This window comes from Falco biarmicus, chromosome 3, assembly GCF_023638135.1.
Source record: "Falco biarmicus isolate bFalBia1 chromosome 3, bFalBia1.pri, whole genome shotgun sequence".
Classification (NCBI taxonomy): domain Eukaryota; kingdom Metazoa; phylum Chordata; class Aves; order Falconiformes; family Falconidae; genus Falco; species Falco biarmicus.
The window spans coordinates 24,588,908-24,607,778 of NC_079290.1; the positions used below are offsets into that span (position 1 = coordinate 24,588,908).

The 18,871-nt window shown below is 42.6% G+C and overlaps 1 protein-coding gene across 2 annotated transcripts; it reads left to right on the top strand.

Annotated features, from left to right (window-relative positions):
• The first annotated feature begins 7,811 nt into the window (after positions 1–7,811).
• On the top strand, positions 7,812–17,669 carry KCNV1 (potassium voltage-gated channel modifier subfamily V member 1). Of its 2 annotated transcripts, none has more exons than XM_056333827.1 (4): positions 7,812–8,061; positions 9,001–9,107; positions 10,831–11,357; positions 16,861–17,669. In XM_056333827.1, exons 1-4 carry the CDS (start codon positions 7,963–7,965, stop codon positions 17,370–17,372), a joined length of 1,245 nt encoding a protein of 414 aa, XP_056189802.1. In that variant the 5' UTR covers positions 7,812–7,962; the 3' UTR covers positions 17,373–17,669. The 2 variants fall into 2 exon arrangements, with proteins under 2 accessions (XP_056189802.1, XP_056189801.1); XM_056333826.1 differs by having other exon boundaries at positions 7,952–8,061; positions 8,401–9,107.
• The last annotated feature ends 1,202 nt before the right edge of the window (positions 17,670–18,871 follow it).

An 18,871-nucleotide genomic window follows, 5' to 3' on the forward strand; every position in this document is an offset into this window, starting at 1 on the left:
CATGGGACACCACTGAGATGAGTAGTGTTCAGTATCTTTAATGATTACATAGACAATGGGATTGAGTGCACCATCAGCAAGTTTGCAGATGAAACCAAGCTGAGCGGTTCAGTTGATGTGATAGAGGGAAGAGATGCCGTCTAGAGGGAACTTGACAGGCTTGAGAACTGGGCCTATGTGAAGCTCATGAAGTTCAACAACACCAGGTATAAAGTCCAGCACCTGCATCAGGGCAATCCCCAGTATTAATGCAGAGTGGAGGTTGAATGGATTAAGAGCAGCCCTGCAGAGAAGGCCTTGAGGATATCAGTGGATGAAAAGTCAAGTAAGATCTGGTAACATGCATTTGCAGCCCAGAAAGCCAGTTGTATCCTGGGCTGTATCAAAAGAACTGTGGCCAGCAGGTCGAGGGAGGTAATTCTGAGCAACCTGGTCTATTTGAAGATGTCCCTGCTCATTGCAGGGGAGTTGAACTAGATGACCTTTAAAGGTCCCTTCCAACCCAAACTATTCTATGATTCTATGATTCTCCCCCTCTACCCTGCTCTCATGAGGAGCTACCTGGAGTACTGTGTCCAGGTAGGGGGGTCCCCAGCACAAGACAGGTGTGGACCAGCTTGAGCGGGTCTAGAGGAGGGCCATGAAAATTATGAGAGTGTTGGAACACCTCTTCTATGAAGACAGAGAGAGTGGGGGATGTTCAGCCTGGAGAAGAAAAGGCTTCGGGAACATGTTAATGCACCTTGCAATACTTAAAGGGGGCTTACAAGAAAGAAAGACAGATAACTTTTACCAGGCAGGGCCTGTAGTGACAGGACAAGGGGTAACAGCTTTAAACTAAAAGAGAACAGATTTAGCTTGGACATAAGAAAGAAATTCTTTATGATAAGGGTTGCCCAGAGAAGTTATGGATGCTCCATCAGTAGAAGCCTTCAAGGCCAGGCTGGATGGGCCTTTGAGCAACCTGGTCTAGTGAAAGATGTCCCTGCCCATATCAAGAGGGTTGGACTAGATGATATTTAAAGGCTCCTTCCAACCTAAACCATTCTATAGCTTTATGATTCTATGAAAAGAGCCTGGTTCCGTTCTGTTTGCACCCTTAAAGAGGCAAAGTCCCTGACTATATGATTTTTCTGTCTCAAACTCCTCTCTTCCCAGCTATTCAACTGCCTAAATAGAAGATTATCTTGAAGTTGAACAACCAAGTTCATAAAGTGAAATGTATGCATAATTCTTTACAAGACCTTTCTGCTCAGAATGTCTCTGAATTCACCTGTAAACAGAGGTCTCTCCACAAAATGGTAGCTTACAGAAGTGTTTTTCTCACCATAAGGGACAATGAAGAGTCATCAGAAAGTCAATGTTGTGTAAAAAAGTGATAACAGCTGTGCAAGATTTTTTTTTTTTTTTATGTTCTGTATGGAAGAGTGGGTATTACTTGTTTCATATACTTGGTTTCACTAACTAAATACAATGTTGCAGCAGCACATCATATGATCATATACAGTCTTCAGTGCTCCTTCCTGTAGTGGCTTGACCCAACTGGCAGCAAAGCCCACCCACATGCTCGCTCATTCCCCCATGGCACGGTTGGGGAGAGAATAGGAAGGGCAAAAGCAAGAAAAACTTATGGGTCAAGATAAAGAAAATTTAATAAGGGAGCAGGGAAAAAACAAACAATCAAAAAAAAGTAATAAAATGATGCAAAGGCAATCACTCACCACCTCTCACCAGTGGATTGATTCCCAGCCAGTCTCCAAGCAACATCTACTTTCAAAAGTCTTCCCTCACTCAGTTTTACTACTGAGCACAATGTCATATGGTATGGAGTACCTCAGTTTGGGGCAGCTGTCCCATCTGTGTCCCCGCCCAGCTTCTTGCCCACTCCCAGCCTACTCCTTGGGGGTCAGAGTGGGAAGCAGAGAGTCTTGACACTGTGTAAGCACTCTCCAACATTAGCTAAAACATTGGTGTGTTACTAACACCATTTTGGTAACAAAGCTAAAACACAAGACCACATGGGCTGCTTTGAAGAAAATTAACTCCATTCCAGCCAGACCCACTACACTTTCCTTAATTTATAAACAAATGGTACATTTAGAGAAAAAGTGTTGAGGTGCTGTTAACATTAATGATGCCAAGTTATGCACAGGAATGTAGGAACTGTCCATAGAGAAGAGCAGTCAGAATTGGTGTTGGTTTGAAATTTCCAAGGGACCCAGGGGATGGTCCAGCCAGGTTCTTGCACTGTTGACTAGAGACCAGCAGCCCAGAGTGCACTAAGGTAAGCACTTGCAACTCAGTTTAGACAGAAATAGCTCAGGTAATAAGGTGTGAGTGGTCTTGAAGGAAAGCAAAAGTTTGTGTGGTAAATTAGCACAGGAGAAAGTAGTGAAGAAACACAAACAGGAAAGAGTAATCATTGGAACAGACCATAGGAAAGAATGAATACAAAATGGATTTAAAAGCTGCAAACTACCTGAAATGCTAGCAGAAAGGAACTGACATTTGCCAAAATAGAAATTTTGTCTCAAGGATAAGTAATTTCAAGTTTACTCAAGGATAAGGACCAAAATTTTTGCTAGTTGGCTGATCAAGCAGTGATCTTAGCTACTGAATAAAACAAGTAATCCCAGGCAGGAAAATAGTAGGAATAGGACATAGATTGCTGCGTGCATTGAACCTTAGTCTCTTCTGGTGAGGACTGAAAAGGTTTTTCTGCAGAGAGGTTGATTTAGTCTCTGATAATATGGATTTAGGTCTCAGGTGGATTCATTTAAATCTCATCTTGTGTTGAATGACTTCACTCTCTTTGATCTATGTTAAAATTTCTTTTGAATAAAGCATTATTTTGGACACTAAGTCATTGGACCTTTCCTTCAGAGTTACAAATCATAGCCCCATTTAAAGAAAAGTACTCTTCCTCTTGATATTTGCATGTAATCTTCCTTGGCATTGCTGAGTTGTACCTGTTCAGTGATAGGAGAAAGAGCAATAGCTCCTAAAAAATGCATTAGAAGGGTCAATGGCCAGGTCTGATTGTATATATTTTATTCACCTCTGAGAACTCTGGGGCATTTGGCATAATGCAGATAAAATTAAAATTTGAAAATTCTTATTAATCCCCTTCACCAATCTAATAAAAATGAAAGTAACATTCAGCCTAGCATTAGACACACTGTTTACTAAACTCAGTTTTATATATTAAAGACCATTTCCATTTACAATTTCAGCAGAAAATATAAGCAACTTGCTTTCTAATGCAGTTGGTGGATGTAAAGTTAGCTCTTACTTTGAAAATAAAACTGCTCATATGTGTAGGTTGCTCTACAGGACTTTCTACTTCCTACCACATTGTAAAAGGCAAGAAAATAAATAGGATCTGAAAGTGGGTAGTGTTCAAAGATGCTGAAAACAGCTTTCTTAACATAGTCCTGATTCTATACTATCTTAAACTGTTTTCACACAATATGGACCAAACTGTGTGTCTTCTTCTGATCTGTCTGTTCTATGCAGCTAGCTCAAAGAAAGTGAGATCTGGCTGGTTTCAGCTGGACCATTTCCACAAGAAAAGCAGAATATCCCTGAAGGGAATAAAGCTGTTCTAATAAGCTCTTATTTCACTTGCTAAAAGAAACAGCAGAGAGTTGTCTAGAGAATTTCTAGGTTTCATCGTTTCTCTCCTTTTATTGTAAGAGTGAGGTTACAGCAGCTCCCAGAACACATGAAAGAAGGACAGGCTTGAGATAACTGGATTGTAAAGGAACACAACTGCTCCTGAAGAGCACTGCTTCACGCTAACCAAAGAGGAAGATTCAGCAGTGGATCTAGCCAGTATCACTGTCATTTTAAGGAAACGGCTCTTAATGTCTGTCAAGGGAATAGAGTTTATGATACAGATTATGTCTAGTGTTGAATGCAACAAAGCCCAGGGCTCAATGGCTTGCACCTTGTCCAAAATTTGCAACAGACAAATATTGGAACTGCCAACATCCATTTATTTTAACTCTTGACATGATGTATTACTCACAAAGCTTGCATGAAGAGAGAAAAAAATGTAAAGATGTATTACTGAAACTGACCTCTTCCATAGAAACTACTGTGTGACAGATGTCAGCAAAATCATTAATGGTACTGGCAACGTGGGCAGGACCCCATTATTCAGCAGTCACAGCACCAGAATTAAAGGAAAGTTTATCAGAACTGTATGGGATCTTTCATCTTGTGCACAGTTAAATTGTGGAGAACCTTGCACGGTGTTGCCAACATTGAAACAGAAATTAGTTCAAAAATAAATTTCCAGCATCATGAAAGTTTATTAAACATGTTAGGCTCCATGCAAGCTCTGGCTCATCAAGCCCCTGGGCTGCTGGAAACTACAAAGATGTTCCAGGAGGAGGTTTTCCCTAGATATGTCCTATCATACCCTTTCCCTAACCTTTTCCCTCTATTCTACCACATAAGGTCCAGGAAAGCTACTCTGATTTGATTTTTCAAATACAGACTAATATATGATATCACTAATATATGAGATCAGTTTTTAAAATTGGAAATATAATGTGTCAGAAATCCCAGTAACTTATAATCAGTTGATTGTGAAGCACTACTGTGAGAAGAGAATCAAGGCTATTTGAAAAGATAAGGATGAATTTTGGGATCCATACATCTTGGCTTTTCCCTGTATATCACAATATTCCAGCTGGAAAAAGTGACTACACAATTGCCATAAAATCATAGCTTTCAACATAAGGAGTACAGAAGATGGGGAAAATATATTATAAAAGAGTTTTTTGTAACAGCTGGCTTTCTGCTGAAGCAAATTTTTCAACTCCCACAACAGACATACTGGGTTGCAACTCATATTTCAGCATTCCAGCATTCCAGCAAAAAGAATTTTTGTACTGTCTCTTGAAATAATAAAGTCTGTTTTTTTCAGTCACTGGTATCATACCAGGGAAATATCAGCTGGAGCATTGGTAAAGACAGTAGTTCAGACAGATGTCATTACCATTCAGCTGTTACAGATATTCCCAACACAACAAAGCAGTACTGTATAACCACTTTGGTCTGAACCACATCTCTGAATCATGCACAGGTGCTTCTGTCCAATATTACAAATTCCATGAGCCAAACCACCTTGGAAATGCCCGTGGTTCACTTCAGCAGTAGCCCTTCACTGGCAGAGTAAGAGCAAATGACTCTTTGCACTGTTATATTGGCTTTTGCCACTACTCTAGTGGCATAAGAATATGGATGCCTGAACCAGTTTGCCAAAGGAATGATAAAATTATGAAAGATGTTGCTTTGGTTCTTCATGTACAAATGAGTAGGAAAAATGAAAAGCTGATCCTTTAAGAATTCCCCAGAAAACAAAAAAATTGCCAGTAGTCCCTAGTTTTTGTGTCTCTAGTAGTAGAAAAATAAATTCTCCATTTTTGAGCCTTTCTACTTGTAAAATATTCTTCACATTTCCTTCATATGTTCCAGCTTTATTTTACTGGTAGATTTGAAAATAATTTCATGAACAGTTTTCTATAAGTTCTTCTTTTTAGTGAAAAACTAAATTTACAACTAACAGAGATGTTAGTTCCAGAACTCGGAAAGATGCTATATCACATGCAGATCTCCTGCCTAATTGTGTTGATGTGAATTGACCTTATGGAAGTTATGGACACTGTGGAAGTTTGTTGGTGATGTTGCTTTCCTCCAGTGAGAAGGAAATTAAGTGCACAAAACTAACAAAATGCATAACCTTAACACATGGCTTTCGTCTAGTAATTTGAACACTCTAGTTTGAACACTTGATAATCAGACAAAAATCTAACTTGGAAGTGACAGAAATAAACCTGTATGTAGTCATTATTCCATAAAGGACATAGGCAAACAGGAAACTGAACCTGGTCTCCCCAAGTCTTATACATGTGCTGAAAAGGATACATCAGAGTATTTTAAGAACAAATGATCCACAGTTTTAATGATGCTGTAAATTAGATACTCGCTTTGACTAGATAAAATCAAAACTTTCAGTCAGGTTCTTAGAAACACCAGTGCATCTGGACTAAGAAGGGAAGCATCCATCACTTGAATCGTGGTGATTGGAGGGGAGTGTTTTCAGATCTCGCTTTTAATGGAGAAAATATGCCTGAAAAAGTCTTTCTGGCTGATGTAAAGAATGCCTACTGAAAAGAGGAGTCTGAAAAGAGGTTGAATGAGTACTTTGATGAGTGAACAATTATGGGTCTATTACACTAAGTAAGGCATCTTGCTGTTCTGAGGTACTTCTCACTGATGGTCTTAATGAATTGGTCTTACTGATGGTCTCAATGAATTATTTAATTATTATTTTCAGTCAAGTGTTGGCTTAAGTGCTATCTGTCAGAGGGACTGCACTCCTGAATGGCAACCCTAGAGTAAAAATGGGCTACACCTGCAAGCTGACTACATAACAGCAGTTTCTGATAGTTTTGATAGAAAATGAATTCAAATTTTTGTGATTATTCACTTAAATTATTTTTCAGTTTTATTGTCTTAAACGATAAAAAGTAGAATGTCTATTCAAATAAGTAATTATTTTTCTTTATGATACACTTGAAATACAGAATTATAGAGCCGGAAAGGGTCTCAGGATGTCATCTCACCTTTCCAGCCTGCCTCAGGAAAGTGAGCACCACAACTCCACTTTCCTGACAGATCCTTGTCCAGTCGGTTCTGTGATGGCCTGTGACAGAGACCAATGTCCCAAATGACATCTTCCACTGCTTCACCAAAGCCTTCCTGATGGCTACCCTAAATGTCCTTCCTGTCATTCAACCCCATTACTTCTACACCTGTCCAGTGCTGCCACGGAGAACAGAGAAACTCTTCACCTTTGCAAGCAGCCTTTTATGTATCTGAAAACTGTTATAATGCCCATTCCCCTCCACCATAGCAATCCCACCTTTTTTTTTTTTTTTTTTTGGGGGGGGGGAGGGGGAGGGGGGCATGACTTGCAAACCTCACCCTTGCTGTTCTCCTCCAGTTTCTCTCTGATCAGTGAATGCTTTTAGCAAAAGTCACCCGGAGCAGATTTCTATACCAGCAGGTGCTGAGTAGAGAGGTTGCTGCAGGTGTTGCAATACGGTAATATGGTAAATGTCCAGCTAATGTTCAGATAAAATATGGAAGATTACCAATCTCCAAAAGATGAACTGTGAAATAAATGTTAGAAAGGTACATAACTGGATGCAGCTGCATGCAACAGGTGATTGGGGGTCAAAAGCTGGTGGCAGGACAAACAAAGCCACATTTTGCACGCAACAGAATCCCCCCTCCTGGCGGGCTCTGCCGCAGCGCCGGCAGCCACCCGGCCAGGCGAGGGGTAGGTAACAGGCAGCAAAACCCACAAATACGCAACAGCAAGTGTTTAAAATTTGCCAGCAATAACTGTTTCGTAGAAGAGGAAAAGCAGTCAGGAGGTGGACCTAACTGTTGCGCTGTGTAACTGAGGAGCTACGAAGCCGGCACAGGACGGTGGCAAAGGCACCCCGGAGTGTTTCTGAAACCACGCTGGCTGCAGCGCAGTCTGGCGTACCTCGGCCAGCCTTTACAATGACTTTTACTTGAGTGACTTCAGACTTGCGGTCGTGGGAGTAGCGTAAGCGGGGATACAGCATCTATTTAGAAACATGTTTGGTTTTACGTATGCTAAAGGGGGGGCGGCTTCAAACTCGCCCAGCGACTGCCCTGGCGAAGTTCGCAGGTCTGGTTTGCTGCCGGAGGGAGCCCAGCAGGGCGCAGGGGCGGCCGAGCAGGCAGCGACCCCCGCACCGCCCCCCGGCCCCGGGCATCGCGCCTGCCACCGTCGGGGCTGGGGGCTGGGCCGGGGGCGGGGGCGGCTCAGCCCCGCGGCGGGGAGGGCGGCAGCGCGGCCCGGCCCGCCCCCGTCCGAGCAGCCCCCCCGCCGCCGCCGGCCCCCCGCAGCACATGACCCGCCATGGAGGCGCTCCGGCGCTGCCCAGAAGTTTGGAGCCGGGGGAGCGGGCGGAGGCTGCCCGACAGGCGACGGCGGCGGGCGGCGCCCAGGTAAGGCGGCGGGGCGGCGGGGGCGGCCGGCGGGGCGGCGGGGCTGGCGGGGGGCGCAGCCGCGCCGAGGCGCCCGGTGCGCGGCCGCTGCCCCAGCGGCGCGGGGGGCGAGGGGCGGAGCTGCGGGGCAGGGCCGGGCGGCGGCGCAGCCCCTGGGTGGGCGCGGCGGGGCGGCCCCTGGTGCCCGGGGACCCCGCTGAAGCCGGGGTGCCGTGGCGTGTCGCCCCGGTCGGTTCCCTCCAGCCCCGGCAGACGGCAGAGGGTGCCGGGCGCTTCCCGACGGCCCCCGGGGCGGGCAGCGCGCCGGGTACCAGCGCCCTTCCCGCTGTGTCCCCACAGGCGCGGGCAGCGCCGGGCTGCTCAGCACCCTGCCTGACCTGCACCTCGGATGGAGGCGTCGCTCGGAGGAAGCAGGGACGGTGAGGTGGCCCTGGGACGGTAGCCAAAGCGAAGTGACACCTCTCTAGTGTGGCCCGGCCGCCCGCCCCCGGCGGGGCAGGCTGCTCTGCACTTCTGCTGTGTTTTTGATCCAGGAGAGTGTGGGCTGCTGCTGGCAGCTACAGGATGAAGTCGCCTCCCTGCTGCATGTCTCTTTCTTCCCAAGCATCCCTGGAGGAACCGGGGAGTAGCACGTCCCTGGGCTCCCTGGACTCCAGTGTTTTCTCCAGTGAGGAAGAGCAGGGGCCTGTGCTCCACAAGGTCATTCCCTCCTTAGACTGCTTTACTATCAATGTGGGAGGCAGCCGCTTTGTGATGTCCCAGCAAACTTTGTCTTGCTACCCTGACACCCGCCTTGGCAAACTGGCCGTAGTGGTCTCTGCTGCTCGGGATGTGGCCTCTGGCCTCCTTGAGCTTTGCGATGATGCCAACCTTGTGGAGAATGAATATTTTTTTGACCGGAGTTCACAGGCATTTCACTACATCCTGAATTACTACCAGACAGGGAGGCTGCATGTGATGGAGCAGCTTTGTGCACTCTCCTTCCTGCAAGAGATCCAGTACTGGGGTTTGGATGAGCTCAGCATCGATTCCTGCTGCAGAGACCGGTGAGTTGTGGGAAGATGTGGCATGCGGGATTGTGGGCTGGGTGAGCTCAGCGTTGACTTGTGTGCAGGAACACTCAGATGAGAGATTCAGCAGTGAGGGTAGGCAAGGCAGCAGAGCACTGGGAAAAGTGTGCTCACAGCTGGATGAGTTCAGCCCTGAATAGTGCTCTAGAGGTGGATGCATGGAAAAAAATGGGAGGAGATGTGTTGGATGAAGTCACTGTTGACCTTTGCTGAGGGTCCAGTTGGCAGTGGGGTGAGGATAGCGAGATCCTATACAGGAGCAAAGTCTGAAAGCTCAAAATGTTTGGAGAGGACAGTGTCGGAGATGAAAAAGGTTGTGAGAGATGTCCCTTCAGCCATCCAGTTTGAGGTTACTGTAGCTAGAGGGATTGGACGTGAAGTCAGGCACAGTGCTGGGAGGGTTTGGAGCCTCCCCACCCCCCACTTTTCATTCTGGAGGATTTCCAGATCCAGGCTGGAGAGGCAGAAGGAGGGGTGGTCACCTGCCAGCCTGAGTGTGGGTGGCATGGCTCCAGGAGAAGCTGTGATGGGAAGCATCACACATGGATGTAGCAGCTTACAGGGAGGGGGCAGCAACGGCAGGAACATGGCTCACTGGGCAAAAATCTAACAGCCAGCTTGGGAAAGAGGTGGGTTTTGACTGAACCACACCCAGGACGTTTCTGTTAATTCTATTTGCAGTTAATTTTAAATTTTTTCCACCATTTTTAATGTTACTGGTTTTATTATTAGTATTGAAGAAATGAATTCTCTGAAGAGTGTAACTGCTGTTTATCTAAAGGGATTATATAAAAATTATTAGAAACAAAGAAGCAACCCCACCCCAAAAGGGTACTGCAGTTATCCTACCCCAGTTTCTGCAGCTGAGAGAGTTGGATACTAGGTTTCATCTTTTTCTTATCCTTCCCTGGTAGGTGTAACTGAAAGCTTCTACTTCTTTGTTGGTACAAGGCATTTGCAGGAGTTTCTGTGTATCAAACGAAAGCAAAATTGCATAGCCCCTTTGTCAAGGCTTGAGATTTGCAGCAGACAAGAAATACAGATAAAAAAGAAAAATTTTTTTTTTTCAGTGTACTTTGGGAATGGTTTTGTTTAATGAAATTGTTCTGTAAATATACCGTTGCGCTAATAAAACCCTCAACTGTGCATTTACAATCTGTAAGTTTTACTTGGCACAGATGCATGTACACTTCATTGTGTGTGGACCCACATATTTAAGGAAAGAAAGAGAACTTGTCATCTTAGCATGTATTGATCAGAACTTCATGAAATGCATGACTTTTGTTATGCCTTTCCTGTTAGTATTGGAAATACACAGAAACACAATAAAAATGCAATATAATTAATAAAAATGAGGACAATTCAAAAACAGAGGGTCTGGTTGTTCCCAGATTGCTTACAAGAATGCATTTTAGATCCCACTGTAGTCAACATGATCCATATGAATAACACTCTATCAGAATAAAATTACTCTGCACATACAAGCTGTCATTGATGTGAAATGGGGCAACAGAAGTATCAGGACAGTGGAAACATGCTGCAGGGTCTCAGTTAATAAAATCTTCAACCATACGCTTGACATCAGGGTTTTCTGAGCTCATGTAAGGTACACTTTGACATGTACCCTTATGCCTTGCATAGCAGAGAAAAACATATGCCTATTGGTGTTAAAAAATTATTTGTGGGGGTTCCTGTGCAGGTACTTCAGGAGAAAGGAGCTGAGTGAAGCCTTAGACATCAAGAAAGATGCAGAAGAACTGGATGCCCAGGATGAAGAAGAGGACTTTTCTGGTAGCCTATGTCCCAGTGTCAGACAGAAACTTTGGGAAGTTTTGGAAAAGCCTGGCTCCTCTGCAGCAGCCAGGACTTTCGGCACTCTGTCCATGGCTTTCGTTGTTGTGTCCATTGCCAACATGGCTTTGATTTCAGTAGAGCTAAGCTGGCTGGCACCACCACTACTGGATGCCCTAGAGTACCTGTGCATTGCATGGTTCACAGTGGAGTTTGTTCTGAGGTTCCTGTGTGCACGGGATCGGTGTCGTTTCCTAAGGAGTGTGGCAAACATCATAGACCTCCTTGCTATTTTACCTTTCTACATCACCTTGCTGGTGGAAAGCCTGTGTGGTGGGGAGAGCTCCCAAGAACTGGAGAATGTGGGGCGCATTGTCCAAGTTCTGAGACTGCTCAGAGCCCTGCGGATGTTGAAGCTGGGAAGACATTCAACAGGTACTTTCGGCCATGGCACTGGTACTTCTCATTTTTGCTGCTTGCAGCAGTTGTCCCTGGGCGCAGTTGTCAATTCTGTGTGCATTTCTGCCTAACCTTTTTCATTCAATCAGCAGTAATGGCTTGTGAAAATCATACTTTTGGACACTGAGTGGCAAGGGCCTTCTCTGATAAAATTTAGCTCTTCATAAAGCCAGTGCACATGGTTTGCATAGAACATTTGCAAAAACAGGCCCCAAACTTGCACAGTGTAAATCATCCACCAGTCATTCACAATGTCATAAATTTACAAACATATATTTGAATTGATTTTATTAGGGATGAAGCAAGGGAAGAAGCAGAGATCATTGGCCCACAATTTTTGTATTATCAAAGGCCCACTAATGACAGCTTATCATTATCGGTCACAATTTGGTTTGTTAAAAGGTATATGCAGAGAAATATGTCATGATTTTGTACATCATAGATCCTGAAAACAACTGTGGTAGAGACTTTTTCAAGAAAACCGTTTAAACTGAATCTTAGCAGGCAGTGGGTTAAGGGGCTCTTGCCCTGTTGAACGCACTGGTATCTCTGTGGTGTGTGGAACGCAGCAGGGGGCTGCTTACTGAGTTGGACCAAGGTGTAGCACAGAGCAGCAGTGTCAGGTTCTGCCAGCGTTCACCTGTTGGTGTGGAGCTCTCACCACACCTTCTTCATACCATGATATTGTCCAGCATGTGGAATTTTCAAAATGATTGAAGTATGTTCCCCACTTAAATCAGTGCTGAATATGGAGATGAATTTGACAGAAATGTTCAACTGACACTTGGAACTTTGAAAAATTAGATCCTAATAGTAACTTATGCTCTTTGTCCTGCAATATTAGACTATTCTGAAGACAGTGATGATCATTCTTGTGTGGCACTCTGTGTACCCTTCCAGGATTTCCTGCCATGAAGAAGGAATGGGCTGATGCCTCTCCTGTTTTTTTGGAGAGCCATTTCCACCGTCTTTGTGATCTGGCCCAAATGCAGCAGGCATTACAGCGTGCTCACAGTAGCGGAATCTTTCTTTCTTTTGTCTCTCTTTCTTTTTGTTCCCACTGAAAGGCAGTGAACCTGCCTACCAATGTCGGGGAGCAGCTTTAATGCATAGTCATAGTGATTTGGGAAGTATCTTAATCTTACGTGCCTACCCTAGATTATGCCTATACTGATGCATAACTGTCCCTTAGAAAGCAGTTGAAAGGATGCTTGTAATGATTCGGTCTGTCAATGAGATTGTTTTGCTTCATTATAATTTTTGCAGGGTTCGGTGGGATATTTTTTTTTTTGTGCAAGAAAGGCTGCTACCCACGTTTGATGGTAGCTGTAATGTGCATGCATTCCTCTCTAATTTTATTTTGAAAATAAGAAAAAGATTTTAACTCATCTCAGCACTTTAGTGCTGAATAACAAAATAGTGATCCAAAAGTGTGTTGATTCCAGTTCTAAAGTTTCCAGTTCATTGCATTTTTCTTCAATAGCTCTTTCTATCAACTTGAAACCAGATGTTTCTATAATAACTGCTAATTTCAGGTATATTAACTTTCAGGGGTGGCCTAAACTTTTGTGTCTATTTATTCTTAAATCCATTAAACTATTCCACAGTTTATATAGCAATACTGAATGCCATTAATATTGAGTTTAGTAATTTCATGTTACATAGAAGTGAATTATTTATGTAAAAATCTAGTCTCCTAATCTGAAAGTGAGCTACCATCTTTCTAGTGGAACCAAAGTACCAGTTCCAACACACCAGAAGCAACATACATATGTATTTAAATCATCCAAAGCAGCATTACTATCGCTATGCTTACTTCTTTGGTAGTTCAGTTGCTGCCCAATTCGGCCCCAAAGACTAAATAAAATCTGTATAATTTTTAATTAAATGCAGAAATTAAATAATTAAATGCAGAAAGTCATTGTTTCAATCTTCTGTCAGAGGAAATGCTGCTACTAAATTAAAATGTAGTCCTAATAAATCAAAATAGAAGCATACACTCGCAGAGCTGAAGCCCTGCTCCTAACCACTATTGGCATGTAGCAGAAGGTTTTGTTAAAATGGTTCCAAACAACAGCTGCTATACAAGGTGAACCCCATAACTACCACACACCGAGACCACCCTCCTTGCACATACCTAGGCAGTCCTGATAAATCTCTGTGTTCAGGGGTGGCTCTCGCAACACTTCTGCTCTCTTGCTTTGGATCTGGCAGCTTAAAGCTACCTCCCAGCAAAGCTTCTTTCTGACTCCTGCACTCCCAGGCCAGACAAAGCTTCATGCACTGCTCACCTGTTTTATGTGGCAAGAGGAGTGCAAGATCAGAAGAAAAGAGATGAGAAAATTTGTGGCTGCAGGCAGCAACTCCTCTTTCACCAAGCTGGGGTGTTCACAATCACAAGGAGAGCGTCTCTGTAATACTGTGCAGACCCATAGCAAAGTTCGGGTCACAACAGCAGCCTGGGGCAGAAATGAGTCAGGAAAAAACATATCCATTCTTTTCTTCACTTTAAAGGAATGGCAACTAAACCCTTATTGTGGAGAAGAGACAGATAAAGAAATGAAGTGGTAATTTCTGCCCCTTTGAAAGCTGAACCCAGCTAAAAGGAGGGATGTCATGCCTAGAAATACCTGGCCTAGACTGGTGTGAGTGTGTAATTATTTATGCAAAGTGCTTCTTTCATCAAGGAACAACTGAAAGACCAGTAATACCTCTATCCAGAAAATGTATAGCTAGAGGGTGAGATCACTCTTCTGAGATATCAAAATTATGGATCTGTGTGGCTTCAAGAATAGGTGAGAACTGAACCTTCATTTCTCACATTCTCTGATGCTCCTCAGCTGTTGCCTTACTCCTGGGGCCATGTTTTGTGTGAAGCTTTGCTGGTCCTCCTCTGGGAAGCACTTACAGATTGATTCCTTGAGAGGAACTAGGATGTGAGCATTTTACTTGTGATGGCAATGGACATATGTTTGAGAGAAGGGTGTAGCGTATGTTAGGATGAGATGCCTCTGGAGACAGGAAAAAGCAAAACCTGAACACATTTAGTGCCAAAAATTTAGGATGATTTGAATACTGTGTGTAAACTGAAGCTCATCAGTTTGTTTTACCAAGTCTCCTAGGGCAGTAGAGAGATGGAACCTGACCTGCATGGCAGAAACATTTCCCGTTCCTCCTGCTGGCCCCAGGCTGGATCTGCTTGCCTGCCCCATGCCAGCTCTGTTACCACACCTTAGCACCTTCCAGCACAAGTAACCAAGCTGTTACAGCTCCTGGCAAGGAGTTCTCATGGGAAGTCATAAGACTTGCTGAGGTGTCTGTGCTGGAACAGACCTAGTTTGGCTGTGTGCTAGGGCTCAGAGTCTTGTTAAAAAGTTACAAAATAATATAACAGAATACATTATTCATTTGAATACACCAACTGATTCCCACTTAGAATGAGCTGTGAAGTCCAATAACATGTCTGATTCATAGATATGTCTAAAAATGTCTCCTGACTTCATCTGGAGACATGAGGAGATGTGTCTGTTTTAGGTGAGGATAATAGAATTAAGAATAATTTTAAAAAATCTGACTCCTTAACAGTCAGAATAATTAACCATAGAAAAAAATACTTTACTGAAGGTGTCATCGATGTGATACAGAGTTAGCAGTCACTGCCCTGTTCCTCCTTATTTTGACGTGGTTTGTATGAGAGTTGCACTGGGGTTTAGCTATAGTATTCTCAAGACCCATCATAAGGGGCAAGCCTTGGCATTTATAGTACTCATTTATGCTGTGAAAGGAAGTGCTACAGAAGTAATTTCAAACTGGAATATCTTCTTCCTCGGTCATCTGAAAGGACTTACACTTCTACCTTGTTCAGTACGAAGTTTTACAGGACAATGGATGTTAGTGATTGCCTTGGAAGATGGGAGTTTGATCTGGATCATTGCAGTTCTCTCACACAGCTTTTGCATTGCTCATATTAATGCATTTTCAAAATGTGGAGACAGTCATATTAACAGAGAAAAAAATACACTGATATACCTTATTCCCCCTGTATTGCAGATTTAAGCCGTATCATCATCATAAGCATTCTAACCAACAGGTCATAGTTATAGCACTGTAAAACCTGGATATGGGCAAGTCCTTAACTGCAGTTGGTAGAAGAAAACATTTAAAAAGGAAACATTCCCCACAAACTCTAGTGGGTACTTCCATTGTTTGCTGTACATGAACAAAAACTTTAAAACCCATTAGACCTGAAGGGGTAAAGAAAAAGCCAAAAGCAAGAAGAAATTTTAACACCTTGTGGTTTGAGATTGAAGGAAGGAAAGCAACTCGAATTGTTTATTACTCTAATGGGCATATGAAGTCTGCAAGCAGAGGCAGAGCTCCAATAAGCTATTTTACGAACACCGCTGTACCCCATGAAGAGTAATTCATAAGCATTGTGGTTTTCTCATTTATTAAAGAAAACAGCACATTTTTAAAGAAAAGTATTAAAAACTAAGCCAAAGTCACTTTTGATTCAAAGGGTGATTTCAGACTCTCATGTGTCTCAGCTGAGTTGGTACCCTGTTATCTTCTCTCTTTATGTATGCAACATTTATCCGTTGCACTATTTATTGGATTTACTTTCCTGCTTGTTTTGTCAGGCAGTCTAGCCTTGAAGCAGCAGCTTTAAAAGGAATGGGTCATGGGTTGTGGAGAGTGGTCAGCTGCACGCAGACTCCCTGGGCTGCTCACGGGCAATAGGACTGATGCAATATGTCAGTGAATTAACGGAATACCATGTTTGCATTGGGAGGCTTTGCTTTCTCCAGTGCTGGCACAAGTGCAGCTGCTGGTGGAATACTGTATTTGTTTTGATGACTACAGATGGAGATATTGATAGGTTTTGGAGGTGAAGTGGGATCAAAGAGAGGCTGGGAGAACTATAAAAGGATTGAAAGCAGTCCTGAGTGAAGACAAAGTTACTGAGTGACTAAACTGGGCTCTAACCACACACCTGGGAACACAAATTCAGTAATGGAGGGATGCTTGATCCAACAGAAAAATATGACAATGACTGGAAAACAGGAGGTTGGCACATTCAGGCTCAGAAATAGGGAGCAGTGTTTTTAGTGTGTTTTTAAATGCTTGTTTAGATAGCTTATTAAAAACTGTGCTAGATCTTCTGTTATAGCCAATTAGTAAATCAAGATTGGTTAGTTTTTCTAAATCATGTGTACGTAGTTCAAACAATAAGTAATGAGGGGAATTTTTATGCTCAAGGAAATGGAGATGATGTCGGTGGTTCAGTCTAACATTTCAATCTGTTTCTTTAAAATCACATTTTCCCATTAGTGTTGAGAGCAGCACCCCTTTTTCTTAAGACACATTCACTAGCAGTCAAAGAAGAACGTAAGGCAGTGGCTTTAACTAAGAGATGTTTTGCAGAGTTACAACAACAACTACATAAATCAACCTACTGACAGCATTTCTTGTCTTTCAGGCTTGCGGTCTCTTGGAATGACTATAGCACAGTGCTACGAGGAGGTTGGCCTTCTGCTGCTTTTCCTCTCTGTAGGAATCTCTATATTTTCCACTGTAGAGTACTTTGTTGAGCAAGGCGTGCCAGGCACAACTTTCACAAGCGTACCTGGTGCTTGGTGGTGGGCAACAACTTCCATGACAACTGTTGGTTATGGTGACATTAGACCAGACACTACCATTGGTAAGGTAGTGGCCTTTATGTGTATACTGTCAGGAATACTGGTTTTGGCTTTGCCAATAGCTATAATAAATGACCGTTTTTCTGCCTGTTACTTTACACTGAAGATAAAAGAAGCTGCCCTTCGGCAGCGTGAAGCTTTAAAGAAACTCATGAAGAACTCATCCAGCGATTCAAATATCAATGTTAATTTGCGAGACATATATGCACGCAGTGTCATGGACATGTTACGGTTAAAAAGCAGAGAAAGAGCAAGTACAAGGAGCAGTGGAGCAGATGATTTTTGGTTTTGACTTTTATTAACCTTGTATAGCAAATAAACTCCTTCAGAAATGTAGTATTAAGCATCTTTTTTTAATTATTATTCGCCACATAGTGTATTTGCTTTTCCAGCTGGAGTTTTACTTACTTGGACAGACTGAGATAACTATTGTATACAAAAGGAAGCTCTGAAGCCTGCTTCCAGAACAGGATTGTGGTGGGTGAGATGGGAAATAATGGGTCCATCAAAGTAAAATAGCGATGTAAACACTTGTCTATGAATCTTATGTCCTTGCTAATGTATAATAATAAAGTCTTAGTGAAAATTGTGATGGTGTTTTGAATTGTAAAGTCCTATAAGATTTGTATTTGCATAGGGAGAACAAAAGTCAAAGATTAAGAAAAACTGAAAAGGGAAGTCTAAGGAAGTGAAATGTTGAATAATTTTAGGATTACATTCCCATGACAAATTTCAGCTTGACCCCCTTTCTTATCCCCATCTTCTACTCCATTTGTCTGAAAAAGAGGTTACTAGACCTTGGTGGGATGTAGAATTTCCTCATTTGAAGAGAAGCAAACGGCTACCAGATACATGGTGGGTGTCAGGAGATAGGTGAAATTATTAAGCAGATGCAAGATCTGCAGCAATGTATAAAGTAGTAATGAAATAGATGCCATAATGTAAACTGCCCTCTGCAGTTGCTATAAAAGTTGCAGGAGCTAATACAGCCTTTGCAGCATAGAAGTAATTTACAAACTTATTTTGAACTTTACCTTTTCTGTGTGTTTTGATTCCCATAATTTACTTGCGTAGCTAGGCAGTTTTTTGTGCTCAAGTTACTGGTGGATATCAGAAGAAACAGAAACGGTAAAAGATAACATGGGGTTCGTTTCTCTATCTCCCATTAAAATCAGCAGGTGTTCCGAGCGGGCCAGATTTTTTTTTTTAATAATAATCTTCCCTGACCCATTATTAGGAAAATCTTTCATCAAAAGGGAGGTTCCAAAGGAAAAATGAGCACTTGTTGGACTGGGTGTTTAGTCTAATGCAGTAATCAAAGTACAAAACTAAAATAATCAAAAGTATTTTAAGTCAAGTTTCCCATTACTTACTGCTCCAGTAGCCTAATATTATTCTTAGCAAACAAGCTTTTCTTTAATATAATTTCACTGTCCTAGACTATGACATTGCCACAGTATGCATGTAACTCAACTAGTAGGTTAAATAAAAAAAAAAAAATTACAAGCTTTTCTCATTTCACATTTCTTTTAGGCAATATAAGTGCAATCATTATTTACATTTGACATTAATTCAACATACTCACTAAAACAAAACATTTATTAACTGGGTTATTTAATTTTATAAGGTATTTATGTATATAGAAGGCTTAAACTGCCTTTGAGGATATATGAATGGCTGAAATAACCTGCTTTTAATAAACATTGAATAATACTTGTTTTGAAACAAAAGTGTGTTTTCCTCCCATTATGTATAGATGGTGGTGTAAACATAATACAGCAAGCAAAATTT